The sequence below is a fragment of the Hypanus sabinus genome, chromosome 1 (genome assembly GCF_030144855.1).
Source record: "Hypanus sabinus isolate sHypSab1 chromosome 1, sHypSab1.hap1, whole genome shotgun sequence".
Lineage (NCBI taxonomy): Eukaryota > Metazoa > Chordata > Chondrichthyes > Myliobatiformes > Dasyatidae > Hypanus > Hypanus sabinus.
In genome coordinates this window covers 131894932-131911246 of record NC_082706.1, presented here as the reverse complement: position 1 = coordinate 131911246, position 16315 = coordinate 131894932, and the positions used below count along the sequence as shown (strand labels likewise).

The window sequence follows — 16315 nt, the reverse complement described above, 5'->3', positions numbered from 1 at the left end:
AGATCTTCTAGCCATTAATGTAACAAATGCAATCATCCGTCGAGCTGAGGGGGATAAACGAATATTATCTGCCATTGGTAAACCGAAAATTGCAGTAATAGGATGCGGTTGGAAATTGATATTCAGAACTGTTGAAATAGTACCGAAAATATCTTTCCAGTAATTTTGCAAACAAGGCCAAGATCAAAACATGTGGGTCAATGAAGCAACTTCAGAATGACATCTGTCACAGGTTAGATTAACATAAGAATAAAATCGAGCAAGTTTATCCTTAGACATATGAACTCTATGTACAACCTTAAATTGTATTAGGACATGTTTAGCACAAATAGAAGAAGAATTGACTAATTGTAAAATTTTCTCCCACTGCTCAGTGGGTATAAGACATTGAAGTTCTTTTTCCCATTCCTTCTTAATTTTTTCTGATACTTCTGGCTGTATTTTCATGATCATATTATAAATGGTGACTACTAAACCCTTCTGACAAGGATTCAGAGCTAAAATTTTTTCCGTAATGTCCGATGGACATAATTTCGGAAAAGACTGAAACTTATTATTCAAGAAATTTCTAACTTGCAAATATCTAAAAAAAAGAGTTTTAGGTAAATTATATTTATTAGATAGCTGTTCAAAGGACATAAAACTATTATCTAAAAATAGATCACGAAAACGTTAAAACTTTTGTTTTCCATAAAACAAAGGCTTGATCCATAAAAGAGGGCCGAAAAAGAAAGTTAGATATTATAGGGCTTGATAAGATAAACTTATTCAAGCCAAAAAATTTATGAAATTGAAACCATATTGGCAATGTATGTTTAACTATAGGATTAGTTATTTGTTTATTCAATTTAAATAAAGAAAAAGGAAGTGAAAATCCTAAAATTGAAAACAATGAAAAGTCTTGTACAGATTTACATTCCAAATTTACCCATTGTGGGCAAGCTGCTATAGTTGATTCTTGTGTCCAAAATATTAAGTATTGTATATTAACTGCCCAATAGTGAAATCTCAGGTTTGGCAAAGCCAAACCACCCTCCTTCTTAGGCTTCTGTAAATATTTTTTGCTTAGTATAGGATTTTTATTCTGCTACACATAGGAAGGTATTTTGGAGTCAATAATATCAAAAAAAGATTTAGGAATAAAAATTGGTAATGCTTGAAATAAATATAAGAATTTGGGTAATACCATCATCTTAATAGCATTAATTCGACCAACCAATGACAAAGATAATGGAGACCACCTGGTAATGAGTTGCTTAATTTGGTCAATTAAAGGTAAAAAATTAACTTTAAATAAATCTTTGTTTTTTGGTAATTTTAATACCCAAATAAGTAAAATAATCTGTGACAACTTTAAATGGTAAATGTTTATAAATTGGAATTTGCATATTTAATGGAAATAATTCGCTCTTATTAAAATTCAGTTTGTAACCAGAAAAGTTACTAAACTGAGCAAGCAAGGACAAAATAGCAGGAATAGATCTCTCAGGGTCGGATATGTAAGTAACAAATCATCAGCATATAATGATAACTTATACGTCCCTTCCCCACGAGTAATACCCAAATATTAGGTGATTCACGAATGGCTATAGCTAAAGGTTCCAAAACAATGTCAAATAGTAAAGGACTTAAAGGACAGCCTTGCCTGGTACCATGGAATAACTGAAGAAAAGGAGATCTTTGATTATTGGTAAAAACCGAGGCCAAGGGTTTATAGTATATTAATTTAATCCATGATATAAATTTCAAACTAAAATTAAAATGCTGCAATGTATTATATAAATATGGCCATTCAACTCTATCAAATGCTTTTTCAGCATCTAAGGAAATGACACATTCTGGTATTTTGGATGAAGGAGTATAAATAATATTAATTAATTTTCTAATGTTAAAAGATGAGTAACAGTTTTTAATAAATCCAGTCTGATCTTCAGAAATAATTCAAGGTAATATATTTTCTAATCTAGTGGCCAAAATTTTACTAAAAATCTTAAAATCCATATTCAGCAAGGATATAGGCCTTGCTGCATATTCAGTGGGGTCTTTATCTTTTTTAAGAATTAAAGAAATAGAGGCTTCATAAAAAGATCGTGGCAATTTACCTATAGTTAAAGCATCTTTAAAAATTTTACAAAGCCAAGGAGAAAGTATAGAGGGAAAGTATTTTAAAAATTCTACAGTATAATCATCCGGACCAGGAGCTGTACCGGAATTCATTGAAAAAGTAGCCTCTTTTATTTCAGTTTCCGTAAAAGGTGCATCTAGGAATACACTAACTTCTGTTGTTAATTTTGGGATATTCAATTTTCTTAAAAATTCATCTATTATAGAAGAATCCTCAACAAATTCTGATTGATATAAAGAATTATAAAAATCTTGAAAGGCTTTATTTATCACTTTATGATCGATCGTCAGAGTACCATCTCGTTTTCGAATCCTAGTAATTTGTCGTTTAACTGAAGCAGTTTTCAATTGATTAGCCAATAATTTGCCAGACTTATCTCCATGTACATAAAACTGGGTTCTAGATTTAATTAACTGATTTTCAATTGAAGAGGATAATAACAAACTATGCTCCATTTGAAGTTCAACTCCTTCTTTATACTTTGGGGGTCACTGAATAAATCTTATCAATTGCTTTGATTTTAGCAACCAATGTTAATATTTTAGAATTAGTTCGTTTCCTAACTCCAGCAGAGTATGAAATAATCTGTCCATGAATAAATGCTTTAAAAGTGTCCCATAAAATTCCACTAGAGATCTCTGCTGTAGAATTTGTTGAGAAAAACAATTCAATTTGTTGTTTAATAAAATTAAGAAAGTCTAAGTCCTGCAATAAAATAGAGTTGAACCTCCAAGATTTAGCATTAGAAGATGAGTCCATTGTCTTAGTAGATAGCTTCAAAGGTGCATGGTCAGAAATGGTAATGGAGTCATATTTACATATCAATAACATCTGTAAGTAAACGGTGATCAATAAAAAAGTGATCAATTCTTGAATAATTATGATAAACATGAGAAAAGTATGAAAACTTTGTCATTGGGTTGTAAAAAATGCCAAATTTCGGAAATTCCAGAATCAATCATAAAGGAATTAATAAGAGAGGCCGATTTATTCAGAAGAGCTTGAGTGGGGTTAGATCTATCCATCGAAGGGTTTAAGCAACCATTAAAATCCCCTCCCATTATCAGCATATGCTGATTAAAATTAGGAAAGCATGTAAATAGACACTTAAAAAATTCAGAACAATCAGTGTTTGGAGCATAAACATTAACTAAAACAACTTTTTGATTAAAAAGTAAACCAGTAATAAGCAAAAATCTACCTTGTGGGTCTGAAATTGTTTCATAGTGTATAAAGGAGGTTGAAGAATCTATAAAAATGGAAAGGCCTCTTACTTTGGCTTGGAAATTTGAGTGAAACTGTTGGCCTTTCCAAAACCTAAAAAAACGTTGACTATCCACCTTTCTCACATGAGTCTCTTGTACGAAGACAATATTAGCATTCTTTCTGTGGAATACTTTGAATATTTTTTTCTGTTTGATCGGATGATTTAAACCATTAGTATTCCAAGAAACAAAATTAATAATCTTATCCATATTGCCAATATTTATTACAATTAACACAAGGTTAAAAAAAAAAGATGAACTCATGAATCCGGAAGAGGGAAGTAAGTTCAAGGAGGAACCGGAAGTCATGACACTGCAACCATTTTTGTAGTTTCGAGTCAGCCCATGAAGTAAAACTAAGTGTGAAGCAAGCAAAAAGAAAAATCCCCCTCCCTCCACCCTCAAAACCCCAAGAAAAAAGCCAAAAAGAGGCAAGCAAGCAATCTAATGCTAAATTTACCCCCATGTCTCAAGACGGCAATTCAAACAAAAAAGTTAAATAAAAGATACAAAGCACCCATATTATAAGAAAGGGTTAGTGTAACAAAGATTAAAATTAGTATTATATATATATAAAACAAAAGGATTAAAAAGAATTAAAACGATAAAACCCATAAATGGATAATATTGTATTAGTGTTTTAAAAGAAAGTCCTTAAACTTATTCAGACACATCAAAACGGATGTGACATATCCAAGCACTAAGGTCTTTTGGGGGAAAAGAAAAGTTCTCCATTTTTAAAAAATCTTAATATTTAAACGTTAAAAATATAAAAAAGTGTATATGAACTTAAAAGAAAACTCTAATGAGTTACTTTCAGAACTAACAGAATAATAATATAAAAAGAACGAACTCAGGATAAACCAAAAATGGACTTTTACCGTGTGTAAGAAATATGTGTAAATCATCACGTAAAAAAAATCATTTTATAAAAGATCCATATCTATAACCTAATTATTACATTAGTCAACCCGTAGTAAAAAAAAGTATTATTCTTCAAGAAATCTTTGAGCATCCGCTGGAGATTTGAACAGCCGATCAGTCCCATCTTTGAGAGTAATTCTCAATTGTGCTGGAAATAACAGTGCTTGCTTGTAGCTTTCCTGATGAATTTCTGACATAACCAATTTAAAAGCCATTCTTGCCCTTAAAACTTCGGGGCTATAGTCTTCCAGAATACAGAATTTAAAATTTTGAAAGCTGATCATATCCTTTTTCCGGGCAGCCCGAATCAAACGTTCTTTGGTATAAGGATAATGGATCCGGAGAATTACTTGTCGTGGTTTCAAACCTGAAGCTGATTGAAAAAGAGAAATGCGATGTGCACAGTCAGTTATTGGAGGGGTTTCCAGTACTTCTGAGCCGAAAATGTCCATTAAAAATTTGGAGAAAAATACAGTGAGATCACCGTTCTCAAAATTTTCCGGAAGCCCAATTATCCGGAGATTTTGTCTTCGAGAGCAGTTTTCAAGATTAGTGATTTTAGATTTATAACGATCCAGCAGTTGAGAAGTCGAAGCTTGCTGTTGTTGCAGAGTTTCAATTATGCGATCTCTCTGGTGAGCGGCATCTTCAAGAACTAAGATACTTGCTTCTTGTTGTTGTGAATCCAGTGTAAGTGATTGAAGTTTTGCGTCAAGTGTCTTTAAAAATTCATTGAATGTAGAAAGCTTTGAGGTTAATTTATTCTCCAGTTTTCAAGTCTGTCGTCCATAAGTTTCGCAATTGCTTCCAAAGTTAACGGTTCTTTCGTCTGTTTCAATTCCTTTGCTTTAGACATTTCAACGAGTTGAAAATGATTCAAACAGTTGAAAAAGATTTCATACATCTGAACCCCTTTAGAATAGGTATAAACAGGTCAATTAGGGGGTGCTTGGCCTAAAACCGCTTCACTCCATAAGCACCATCTTGAGACTCTACAGATATGTTAAGAGCAAAAGGATTGCAAGGTATAAAATTGGTCCTCTGGAAGACCAGAATGGTAATTCTTGTGTGGAGGCAAAAGAGATGGGAAAGGTCTTGAATGCATTCTTTGCATTTGTGTTTACTCGAGAGATGGATAAAGAGTCTAGAAGTGAGGCAAAGCAACATCAAATTCATGGGTTCTGTACAGATTACAGAGAAGGAGGCATGACAAGGTGGTCCCTCAGATCCTACAGGATAGTAGTCACCAACCAGTCAATTGCGATTGACCGGTGGATCTTTGAGACTTTCCCAGTAGATCCCGAAAAAAAAATGAAAAATTAATACACAAATTAATACATTCTGCCTGATAAACCTTTTGATGCAAATTATGTAGTAACTTCTTCTTCGAAAAAGGACCACTCGACAACTTCATGCCCAAAAGGAGCAACTTTATCTAGGACGGTAAAACGATATTGACATACGGAGGTTTTCACTAATGCACACCGGGCAGAAAAGACCGGAAGGAAAATCCTGCAACCCCGGAAACAATCTCTCTTTACAAGCAGCTTTACCATGATCCTAATTGGTATTAACTTACCTTTATAATGCTCACATTACAACACTTCTCCCCCTTTAAATTCCAACATTCCACAAATGTAAAGAAATGGGAAACAAAAACAGTGGTGTCATTAGCTTGCATACCCCTGAAACTTATACTAGTGTCTCAGTAATTTTACCAATACAATGAAAATTGAGGAGCTGAAATCGGGGTTGAAGGCTCAGAGGGCGTGGATCGCAAGTGTTAAAGGACTTGTCACTCTGTGAATATTTTTCATGACAGTTTGATGAATCCCTGGATGTAATGCAAACAGCTCAGCTTGTCATATTTGTTAGAAAGGCTTTCCAGGATTTTATAACAAAAGGACTTCCTCACTCTTTTGCACTTAAAGGAGAGAACAAGAGGTGAGGATATTCACAATGAGTTTTTTTAAAATATCCGTGAAAATGATATCCCCATTCATAAACTGGTGGCAATTACTACTGATGGGGCCCCAGCAATGCGCGGTGTGCGCGTTGTTTTTTTATAGCACTGTGCCGTAATGACCCTGATTTTCCTGACTTCCTGAATTATCACTGTGTGATTCATCAGCAGGCCTTGGCTGGGAAGGTCATGGACTTTTCTTATGTAATGACACTGGTGGTCAAACTGATAAACTTGATTCGAGCAAAAGCGCTTCAGCACCGCTTATTCAAGGCAGTATTGGATGAGCTCGATGCTGCTATGGCCTGTTTGATATGTTAGTTACAGTGTTTCCTTGGTTGAATTAATTTGAAAGTTTCACTAAAGCATTTTATGTAATTAAAATACAATTAGCACAAATAAAAGGCCTCAAGTTGGAAGTACAATCTGAGTTGTTTTTTCTCTAAACGATTCAGTAGGTCAATCTTGCCTTTCACTAAGGTTGAGCTAGGGGATCTTGGGCTTAAGAAGGTTGGTGATCACTACTACTGGAGGTGTGCAGAAATTGCTGGGGCCCTAGCAGAGATATTTAAAACATTCTTAGTGACAGGAGAGGTACCAGGTGATTGGAGGATAGCCAATGTTCTGCTGTTTTAAAAAGGCTCTAAATAAAAACCAGGAAATTATGGACTAGTGAGTCTGATATCAGTTGTGGGGAAAGTTATTGGAATGTGTTCTAAGCAACCGGATATATAGGTATTTGGATAAGCATGGACTGATTAAAGATAGTCAGCATGGCTTCATGCACGGTAGGTCATGTCTAACCAATCTTTTAGAGCTTTTCAGGGTAGTTACCAGGAAAGTAGATGAAGGCAAGGCAGTGGATAGTATCTATATGGACTGTTGTAAGATATTTGACAAGGTCCTGCATGGCGGATTGATCAAGAAGGTTCAGTCGCTTGGCATTCAGGATGGGATAGTAATTTGGATTACTATCTCATCCTGGCTTTGTGGGAGAAGCCAGAGTGATAGTGGAGAGTTGCCTCTCTGACAGGAGGCCTCTGATTAGTTGTATGCCACAGTGATTTGTGCTGGATCCTTTGTTGTTTGTCGTCTATATCAATGATCTGGATGATAATGTGGTTGATTGGATTAGCAAATTTGAGGATGACACCACATGGACAATGAAGAAGGCTGTCATGGCTTGCGGAGGGATCTGCATCAGCTAGAAAAATGGGCTGGAAAGTGGCAGATGGTATTTAATGCAGACAAGTGTGATGTTTTGCACCTTGGTAGAACCAAACAGGGTAGATCTTACACAGTGAACGGTACGACACTGAAGAATGTGGTAGAACAAAAGGATTGAAGAATATAGGGGTCCATCATTCATTGAAAGTGACATTGCAGGTAGGTAGGGTCGTAAAGAAAGCTTTTGGCACATTAGCCTACATAAATCAATGTATTGAGTACAGAAGATGGGATGTTATGATGAAGTTGTATAAGATGTTGGTGAGGCCTAATTTGGAGTAGTGTGTGCACTTTTGGTCTCCTACTTACAGAAAAGATGTAAACAAGGTTGAAAGAGTGCAGAGGAAATTTACAAGTGAAACCCCCTTTTACTGCACGTCTCTGGAAACGCGGCTTGTTAGCCCCTTGCTAACAGCCACTGGATTCCATGGCAAGAAACCCACCTTTCTCAGGCTTCATACGTTTAGGGTGTATATGACTTTGGTCTTGCTAAATCCGTGAGGTTCGGATGTCTCACCCACCCAAACCCTGGTTTGTGAGAAAGCTGTGTGATTTACTGCCCCCGGCACTTGCCTGTTGGCAAGAAATAACAAATCGTACACTGCAGACAGTTAATCAGAAGTATGTTTACTTAAGCAAGCAGTTATTAAAGAAAAGAAAGAAAAACAACAAAAAGGGCCCATTATATTTACACAGTCACATGTTTACAGTGGAGCTCAAGCCTTGAACTTGTCTGTAAATCGTGCACTGGACCTTCGGTCTGTGTGAAAGCGCACACCACCTTCCGAAGATCACTCAAAGTCCATCAAGAACCGGGCTCTCCCATAGGGTATTGGTCCTTCCTCCTTGAGGTCATTCATCTGCACAAAGCACCTTGTACAACAGGAGCAGCATCCTCCACCATCTTCCCACCTGTCTTCTCCCAGCTGCTGCCAACAAGGATCTTGCCGCCCAGCATTCTGTAGAACCTACTCCCACTTCTACCATCCTGACTGGCTGATGCCACATTCTTGAGTTGAACAACAAGCCTCTTAACTCAGCTCAATCCCAAACAAGTGGAAACCAGAACAGACTGCTCTTGTAGAACTGCTAAAATGAAATGCTTACAGCATAGTAGTAAAACTCTTAGCAGGGCATTACACAAGTATGTTGCTGGGTCTGGAGGACCTAAGTTATAAAGGAAGATTGAATAAGTTTGGACTGTATTCTTTAGAATGTAAAAGATTGAGAGGAGATTTGACAGAGGTATGCAAAAGTTAAATGCAAGCAGGCCTTTTCCACTGAGATTGAGTGAGACTACAACTAGAGGTTGTGGGTTAAGAGTGAAAGGTCAGAAATTTAAGGAGAACATGAAGGGAAGCTTCTTCACTCAGATGGTCATGAGAGTGTGGAATGAACTTCCAGCACAAGTGTTACATGTGAGCTTGATTTCAGTGTTTAAGAGAAGTTTGGATAGGTACATAGATAGTAGTGGTATGAGGGCTATAGACCTGATTCAGGTCGATGGGTGTAGGCAGTGTAAATGGTTTTGGCATGGTGTAGATGTGCCAAAGGGCCTGTTTCTGTGCTGTGCTTCTCTAAGACTCTGACTCTAGACATATTATGATTGTAGTAAATGAAGGGCAAGCTCATTCTTGTCAGTATAGATGTGAACACCCTCAGTTCAATCACTCAAATAATGATAAATTTTGAACAAGCTGTGATTTTGGGGGAGCTGAGTGGAATTGGGGTGTAGGCAGTGTCCAGTGAATGCCAAACACTGTAACTTTGCACTCAGTGGCCATTTTCAGGTACCTCCAGTTCTTGGTCTTCTGCTGCTATCCACTTCAAGGATAGTGTGTTGTGCGTTCAGATTAAACCATTTTACCACTGTTGTAACATGTGGTTGTTTGAGTTTACTGTTGCCCTCCTGTCAGCTTGAACCAGTCTGCCCATTCTCCTCTGACCTCTTTTGTTAACAAGTCATTTTCACCCACAGAAATGCTGCTCACTGGATGTTTTACTTTTTCATGCCATTCACTGTAATGCGTGGAAGTCCAAGCAGATCATCAGTTTCTGAGATACTTAAACCATCCCATCTGACATTAACAATTACTTCATGGTCAAAGTCATTTAACTCAAATTTCTTCCCCATTCTTGTGTTTGGTTTGATTTAAAGGACTCTGAAAAAACAGAGAATAAATAAGGTGTAAGTAACGTAGTGACAGTTTTATAAAACTCCCCAGGAAAGCCATCAGGTCCTGGGGTCTTACCAGAATGTAATGCACGTATAGCCTCAGCCACTTCTTCATTGGAAATAGGCTGATCTAACTGTATTAGGCTATCAGCAGACAATGTAGGAATGTTGATATTACTGAAAAAAGCATTCATAGAGGTATCATCTGAAGAAGAGTCAGACTGATACAACTTAAGTTAAAAGTCTTTAAATATGCTGTTAATTTCAGAATGGTGGGATATCTTAGTACCATTATCTTTAAAAATTTATGTGATTTGACGATTAACTGTAAGAGATTTTAAGCGATTGGCTAATAAACTACCTGTTCTATCCCCGTGAATGTAAAATTGAGTTTTATCTCTCAACAGCTGTTGTTCAATTGGGTAAGTCAGCAGAAGATTATACTTGGATTGGATTTCAATCTGCTTATTATATATACTTGGATCTGGAGATAGGGCATACTTTCGATCAAGATGTTTTAATATTGCTGCTAGGTCAGACCTTTCTTTGTCAGCTTTTTTCTTTATATAGGTAGAGTAAGAGATAATTTCTCCACGAATATATGCTTTAAAAGTATCCCAGGCCATAGTATCAGCAGTATCTCCTTTAAAATTTTCTTTAAAGAAAAAAGTAATATAGTTTTCCAAAAACTTCAGAAAATTTTTTATCAGATAACAATGATAAATTAAAATGCCAACTTCTATTTGATACTGAATAAACAGATAATCTTAAAGCCAGAAACACAGGTGCATGATCAGACATCAGACACCAGTGGAAGTAAGTTTCTATCTATAAAAAAGTAGTCAATCCGAGAGTACATATGATGAACCTGAGAGAAATATGAATATTCCTTTTCTTGGGGGTGCAAAAAACGCCACATGTCGAGAATACCACATTGAAATAGAAAAGATTTAAAAAGTAGGTCTGATTTATTAGTGACAGAGGTTTTACTTGAAGAGCTATCTAATATAGGGTTAAGCCAAAAATTAAGATCTCTACCCATCACTAAGGAATACCAATTCAAATCAGGCAGAAAAGAGAAAAGGCGTTCAAAGAACAAGGAGTCATCTGTATTTGGAGTGTATACATTCGCAAATGCCATTAGTTTATTCTCAAGACTACCTGAAACAATAACAAAGTGGCCATTTGTATCAGCAATTACATAATGTTGAATAAAGGATACATTCTGATCAAACAGGATAGAGACGCCTCTCGATCTAGATTGAGAGGGTGAGTGAAAATGTATACCCTTCCATCCTTCGAAAAAACGTGAAATATCATCTTTACGAATATAAGTTTCTTGAAGAAAGATTATGCGAGTTTTAAGTTTCCGGATATAAGAGGAAATCTTATTTCATTTAATGGTTATTTAGACCTTTCTCATTAAAACTGAGTATATTAATAAAAGAATCCATCAAGTATCCTTTAGTAATGTATAAAAGATAATCATAGACACATAAATAGCAAATAAATAAAACAGTAAAAACATCCAATCAGCTTTCTGGACGAACCCAAAGAGAGTTCCCTCCTCCCTCCCCCCAAAGAGAGAAATCAGCCAAGGGAGGCTGAAGACTAATTCTAACGTTACCAACCTAAAACTCTGGTGGCTCCAGAAAATATATATGTATGGCTATGCTGAATAAACGAACGAGTAACACAAAAACAAAATATCAAAGTAAATAAGTTCACTATTTACGAAAAAAAAACATGGGAAAACATTATTAGTCTCGGTAAAAAGAAAGACAATAAGATCAAATATTAGTAGAAGCTAATAAGGAAAACAACACATACTTGCGGGTGCAAAAAAAAGTAAAGAAACAAATAGAAAATAATTAGAAAGGGAAGTGGTTTAGATAGCTTCCTACATGACTAATTTAAGGCATTCACAGGAGAAAAAAAATCACAAAATGACAAAATGGTAAAATAATGAAAACACCAAAAACCAGCAATAAGAAATAGAGAATATTGTATACTATTGAAAAACAGTAAAAGATCGAAAGGTATATAAATTATCAAAAGATAGGAAAAATCTGAGTGAATTTAAAGTAAAGCAAAACACCCATAGTTTCATTCCTCAGTAATTACTACATGTACACCCTACATGATTACTTTCAGTCAAATTACTAAAAGGAAGGTAAAAATCAACATAACACTGAAAGAATATAACGTTTTGTTTAAAAAGAGCTGCAAAAAAGTAGCATTAGAGGACCCGTATAAAGGCAGAAAACAGCAAAAGAGAAAATGGATGCAGTCTGCCTGCATATTTTGCATAGCTTGAAAGATAGCAAGGCGCCAATTACTTAATCAAACAAATGATTAAGGCCGCATAAACCAAGAAACCTTGTTATCAACAAAGTGCCAATTACTTGATTGAACACCTGAAATTAAAACTTCAAGGTTGAATTTAAGTATGGAGACTATGTAAAAATTTCTTAGCTTCTTCAGGCTTCGTAAACCAAGAAACCTTATTTTCAGAAGTAGTAACCTTGAGTTTACATGGATCTCTGAGAGAAAGGCGACAGCCAAGCTTAAAAAGATCAGACATGACCTCTTTAAAAGCCTGTCTAGCTCGTAGAACTGCCGGTGGATAATCTTGAACGATCCAAAACTGTTGATCACGAAATTGGAAAATACGTTTCTTCCTTGATTCACGAAGGATCTGTTCTTTAATCTGATCGTCAGAAAAGCGAATGATAATAGAGCGAGGTTTGGCAGGATCCCAATTAGGCGGGGTAACTTGGTGAAAGCGCTCAAATTTTGGTAGTTCCGATAATATATAAGGGAATAAATCTTTCAGCATTTGAGCACAAAAATCGATAGGTTGATTACCCTCCAGTTTTTCAGGAAGCCCAAGAATTCTTATATTGCACCTTCGGTTCCTGGTCTCCAGATCTGCAAGTTTCTTCAGTAATGCGTCGTACTTTTTAAGTTGTTCCTTAGAAATTTTCTTGTAATCTTCAATATCCTTCTGCAACACCGGCAGAGATTCTTTGTGTAGCTTAATACGAATTTCATGGTCATTCACATTCTGCTGTATACTTCCAAGTTTCCGATAAAGCGTTTTCAGTTCAGATTTAACCAGGTCGAAGGAATTCTGTAACAAATCAAACTTGGATTCCAAGTCATCCAGTTTATTCAATTTTTTGAGTCTCTCTGACATTTGTTGAAACATTTCAGTCAAAGTCTCTAAAGTAGCCTCTTTTTTTAGAGAGTTTTCTACTCGTGATGCTCATGGTGCTCTCACCGAGATAGGTTTAAACAGCAAAGTAAGCGAATAATTTCGGAGCACATAGCTACTGCAACCTACTCCATTACAGCCACCGGAAGTCTCCTGTATTTGGTCTGAACAACAACGGACCTCTAGACCATGTCTGCATGCTTTTATGCATTGGGTTGCTGCCACTAGTGCTGATTAGATATTTGCATTTATGAGCAGGTATACTTAATAAAGTGGCCACTGAGTATATGCAAATAATTTAACACTGTTTTAAGAAAAGCTGCATTTTTTTTAAACCTTGTAATTTTAGCAATATGTTCAGACCATGCAATTGAGTGGATGTGGAGAGGATATTTCCTATGACGGGAGAATCTAAGACCCGAGGATACTGCCTCCGAATAGAAGGGCATCCTTTTAAAATGGAGATGAGGAGGAATTTCTTTAGCCAGAGAGTGGTGAATCTGTGGAATTCTTTGGCACAGGCAGCTGTGGAGGCCAAGTCTTTATATATATTTAAGGCAGAGGTAGATAGATTCTTGATTGGTCAGGGCATGAAGGGATATGCGGAGATGGCAGGAATTGGGGGCTGAGAGCAAAATTGGATCACCCATGATGAAATAGCGGAGCAGACTTGATGGGCCAAATGGCCGAATTCTACTTCTGTATCTTGGGGTCTTGTTGTCAGATATGAGCGTGAAGCTTGAATATAGCTGAGCTTTTGCGTTTAACTGAGTGCTTAAAGATCTTCCTGACTTTCCAATTGTGTTCAACTGTATTTTGTGATTATGAGTCAGAAAGAGTCCTGGTGACCTTGAGACTTACAGACTGTGTTTAACTTGCCCTTGTTCAGAACTGCTGTTTTTTTTAAACAGGATTCAACACTGCAACCAATGTGGTGGTTTTGGCAGGCACGAACCGCCCAGACATCCTGGATCCTGCACTGATGAGACCAGGTCGATTTGACAGACAAATATTCATTGGTATGCTCGATTACGTTGTCTGATTATTTATTTTGGGCTGACTGATTGGTAGTGTGCCATGAAGCTTTCTGTGACTATTTGTCATGGAAAGTAATGGACACTGAAATTAAAGCTGTGTACTTCTTTAGAGTTGGAGATCTATAGCAATACGATACATTTACAGACACTTCAGCTGAGTGAGTCCATCCCCACCACAGTACCCACTCAAGGAATATTGGATTTGGGATGGAGGCAGGACTAATGTTCATGTAGCAACATCATTTTATAATCTCTAACAAGAGGATTGCCGATTTAGAACTCTGATGAGAACAGTTGATTGTTATCGATTTCAATGTCAATATTCCCAGTAGTACCTTTCACATTTAAACTTGTGCAAGAATAATAGTCACCTAGAATTCTGGTAGGATGTTGAATGCCCACAGATCTGTGCAAAACGAGTGGAAAAGGTTTCTGTGAGGAAAGAAGTAAAATGGATTTAAAGGGAATGCAAGCTAAAGCCAGCATCCTTGTGAATGCCACTTTCTGAATGTATGTATTGTGTTTATTTCGTTCAATTCTGAAATTATTCTGTAAAATTAGAATAACAAGAAATAATGAGTTTTACACATCATCTTCCTGTAAAGGGAATAAATGTGCAATAACTGAGCTGCTTGCTCTACAGTAGTGGAAGGTGGAAGACAGATCATGTTGTGATGCTTGTACATTTAAAGAGAAACCGTATTTCAGCAGAAGTTTTTATGGCAGCATTTAAATGAATTGACTTTATTTATTATATCCTTCACATACATGAAGAATAAAAATTACATTACATCTCCATCTAAATGTGCAATTTAAAGAACAATGCAGATCTTGGAAACTGGAGACTGCAGAACATACTCAGCAAACGTACGTTTTTAGTGCCCTTTACAACAGTTTGTGAATATAAATTGTGCAACATGACCTTTATTTCATTCCCTGAAATAAATATAAACTTAATTTTTTTCTCCTTAATTAAGGTCCGCCTGATATAAAAGGAAGAGCTTCGATATTTAAAGTTCATCTTTGTCCCTTAAAATTAGCATCATCTATTGATGCAGAAAATTTGGCAAGGAAGCTAGCAGCTTTGACTCCAGGCTTTACAGGTATCCATAAATATTGTGATTTGAAAGCTATTTAATACAACTTGTACAAACGATTTCCTTCTGTGGGTTAGAGTTTGTGGCTTTATATTTTATTTTCTCATTTCTTTAATCCATTTCTCATTTTTGTGTATATTTATAGAAGATACTAGTTTTTTAAAAGTTGCTTGCTCTGACATCAACTAATCACCTGCATTCTGCATAGAGTCTTACATTATTGCACTTAGACTTCTGAAAGCATTTGACAGGTTCTCAGGAAAGGTAACATAACTCTAAAACAATGGGGGCTCAGGGTAATTTGTGGTAGTCTATTAGCAATCAGTTTAAGTGTAAAAGTATCAGATACTGATTGGATGTCATGTCAGGTGCTACACAAATGATTTACTGTCTACATGACTCTATGGATTTCTGTTTCAAACCTTGATGAGAACTAGCCTGATGCTTTTAACAATACAAATACAAATGACTAATCGGAATCAAGTTTAATATCACTGGCATATATTGTGAAATTTGTTGCTTTGAAATAGCAGTACATTGCAATGCATAGTGAAAAAAGCTAAATTACATTAAGTATATGTTTTAAAAAATTAAGTCGTGCAAAAAATAGCAAAATATGGTGAGCTAGTGTTCATGGATTCGTTGTCCATTCAGAAGCTGTTCTTGAAATGTTGAGTGTGTGTGTCTTGATGGTAGCAATGCGAAGAGGACATTTCTTGGGCAATGGGGTTTATTATTGATGGATGCTGCTTTTTTGAAGCAGCACCTTTTGAAGGTGTCCTCAATGCTGGGGAGGCAGGAGTTGATTCTAGTCATGACCAGCATCTGAAAGCTCTTCCATCACAGTTGATGGTAATGTCACTGGTAAGCTTACATTTATAAGGCTGCCAGCAAATTGTTTGCATCCAGTTATTACTTCTGAAGTGTAGTAACTAGTAAAACTGATGTAAGGATTCTGGATTGAGGAGATTAGGGAAAATTGCTGCCTAGTTTCTGGCATGATACTTGGACAAGGGTGTTAGAGGCCCTAAGCAAATAGAAGTTCAATAGGTAATGATCACAGGACCACCTTTTGCCAGCAACTTTTTCAATTATCTGTTCTCCATTTCAAAAGATTATTGGTTGCGAACTGATTCACTGATAGTGATATTTAAAAAAATGGTTACATGTAATGAGTCTCAGTGACTGTACTGGTGAGAGGCACTTAACATCTTACACCTCAAGTTCAAGCTACTGACCTTCTCCAATAATGGATGCACAGACTTTCTCACATTAAGTGAAACT

The 16315-nt window shown here is 36.2% G+C and overlaps 1 protein-coding gene across 2 annotated transcripts in view; it reads left to right on the top strand.

Moving 5' to 3' along the window:
- afg3l2 (AFG3-like AAA ATPase 2) overlaps positions 1–16315 on the top strand; it is a 79576-nt gene that overhangs the window by 51118 nt on the left and 12143 nt on the right. For both annotated transcript variants that reach the window (XM_059976497.1, XM_059976503.1), the window contains 2 exons: positions 13809–13916; positions 14912–15037. In XM_059976497.1, coding sequence (XP_059832480.1) covers positions 13809–13916; positions 14912–15037 — 234 coding nt within the window. The remainder of the gene's footprint in view (positions 1–13808; positions 13917–14911; positions 15038–16315) is intronic.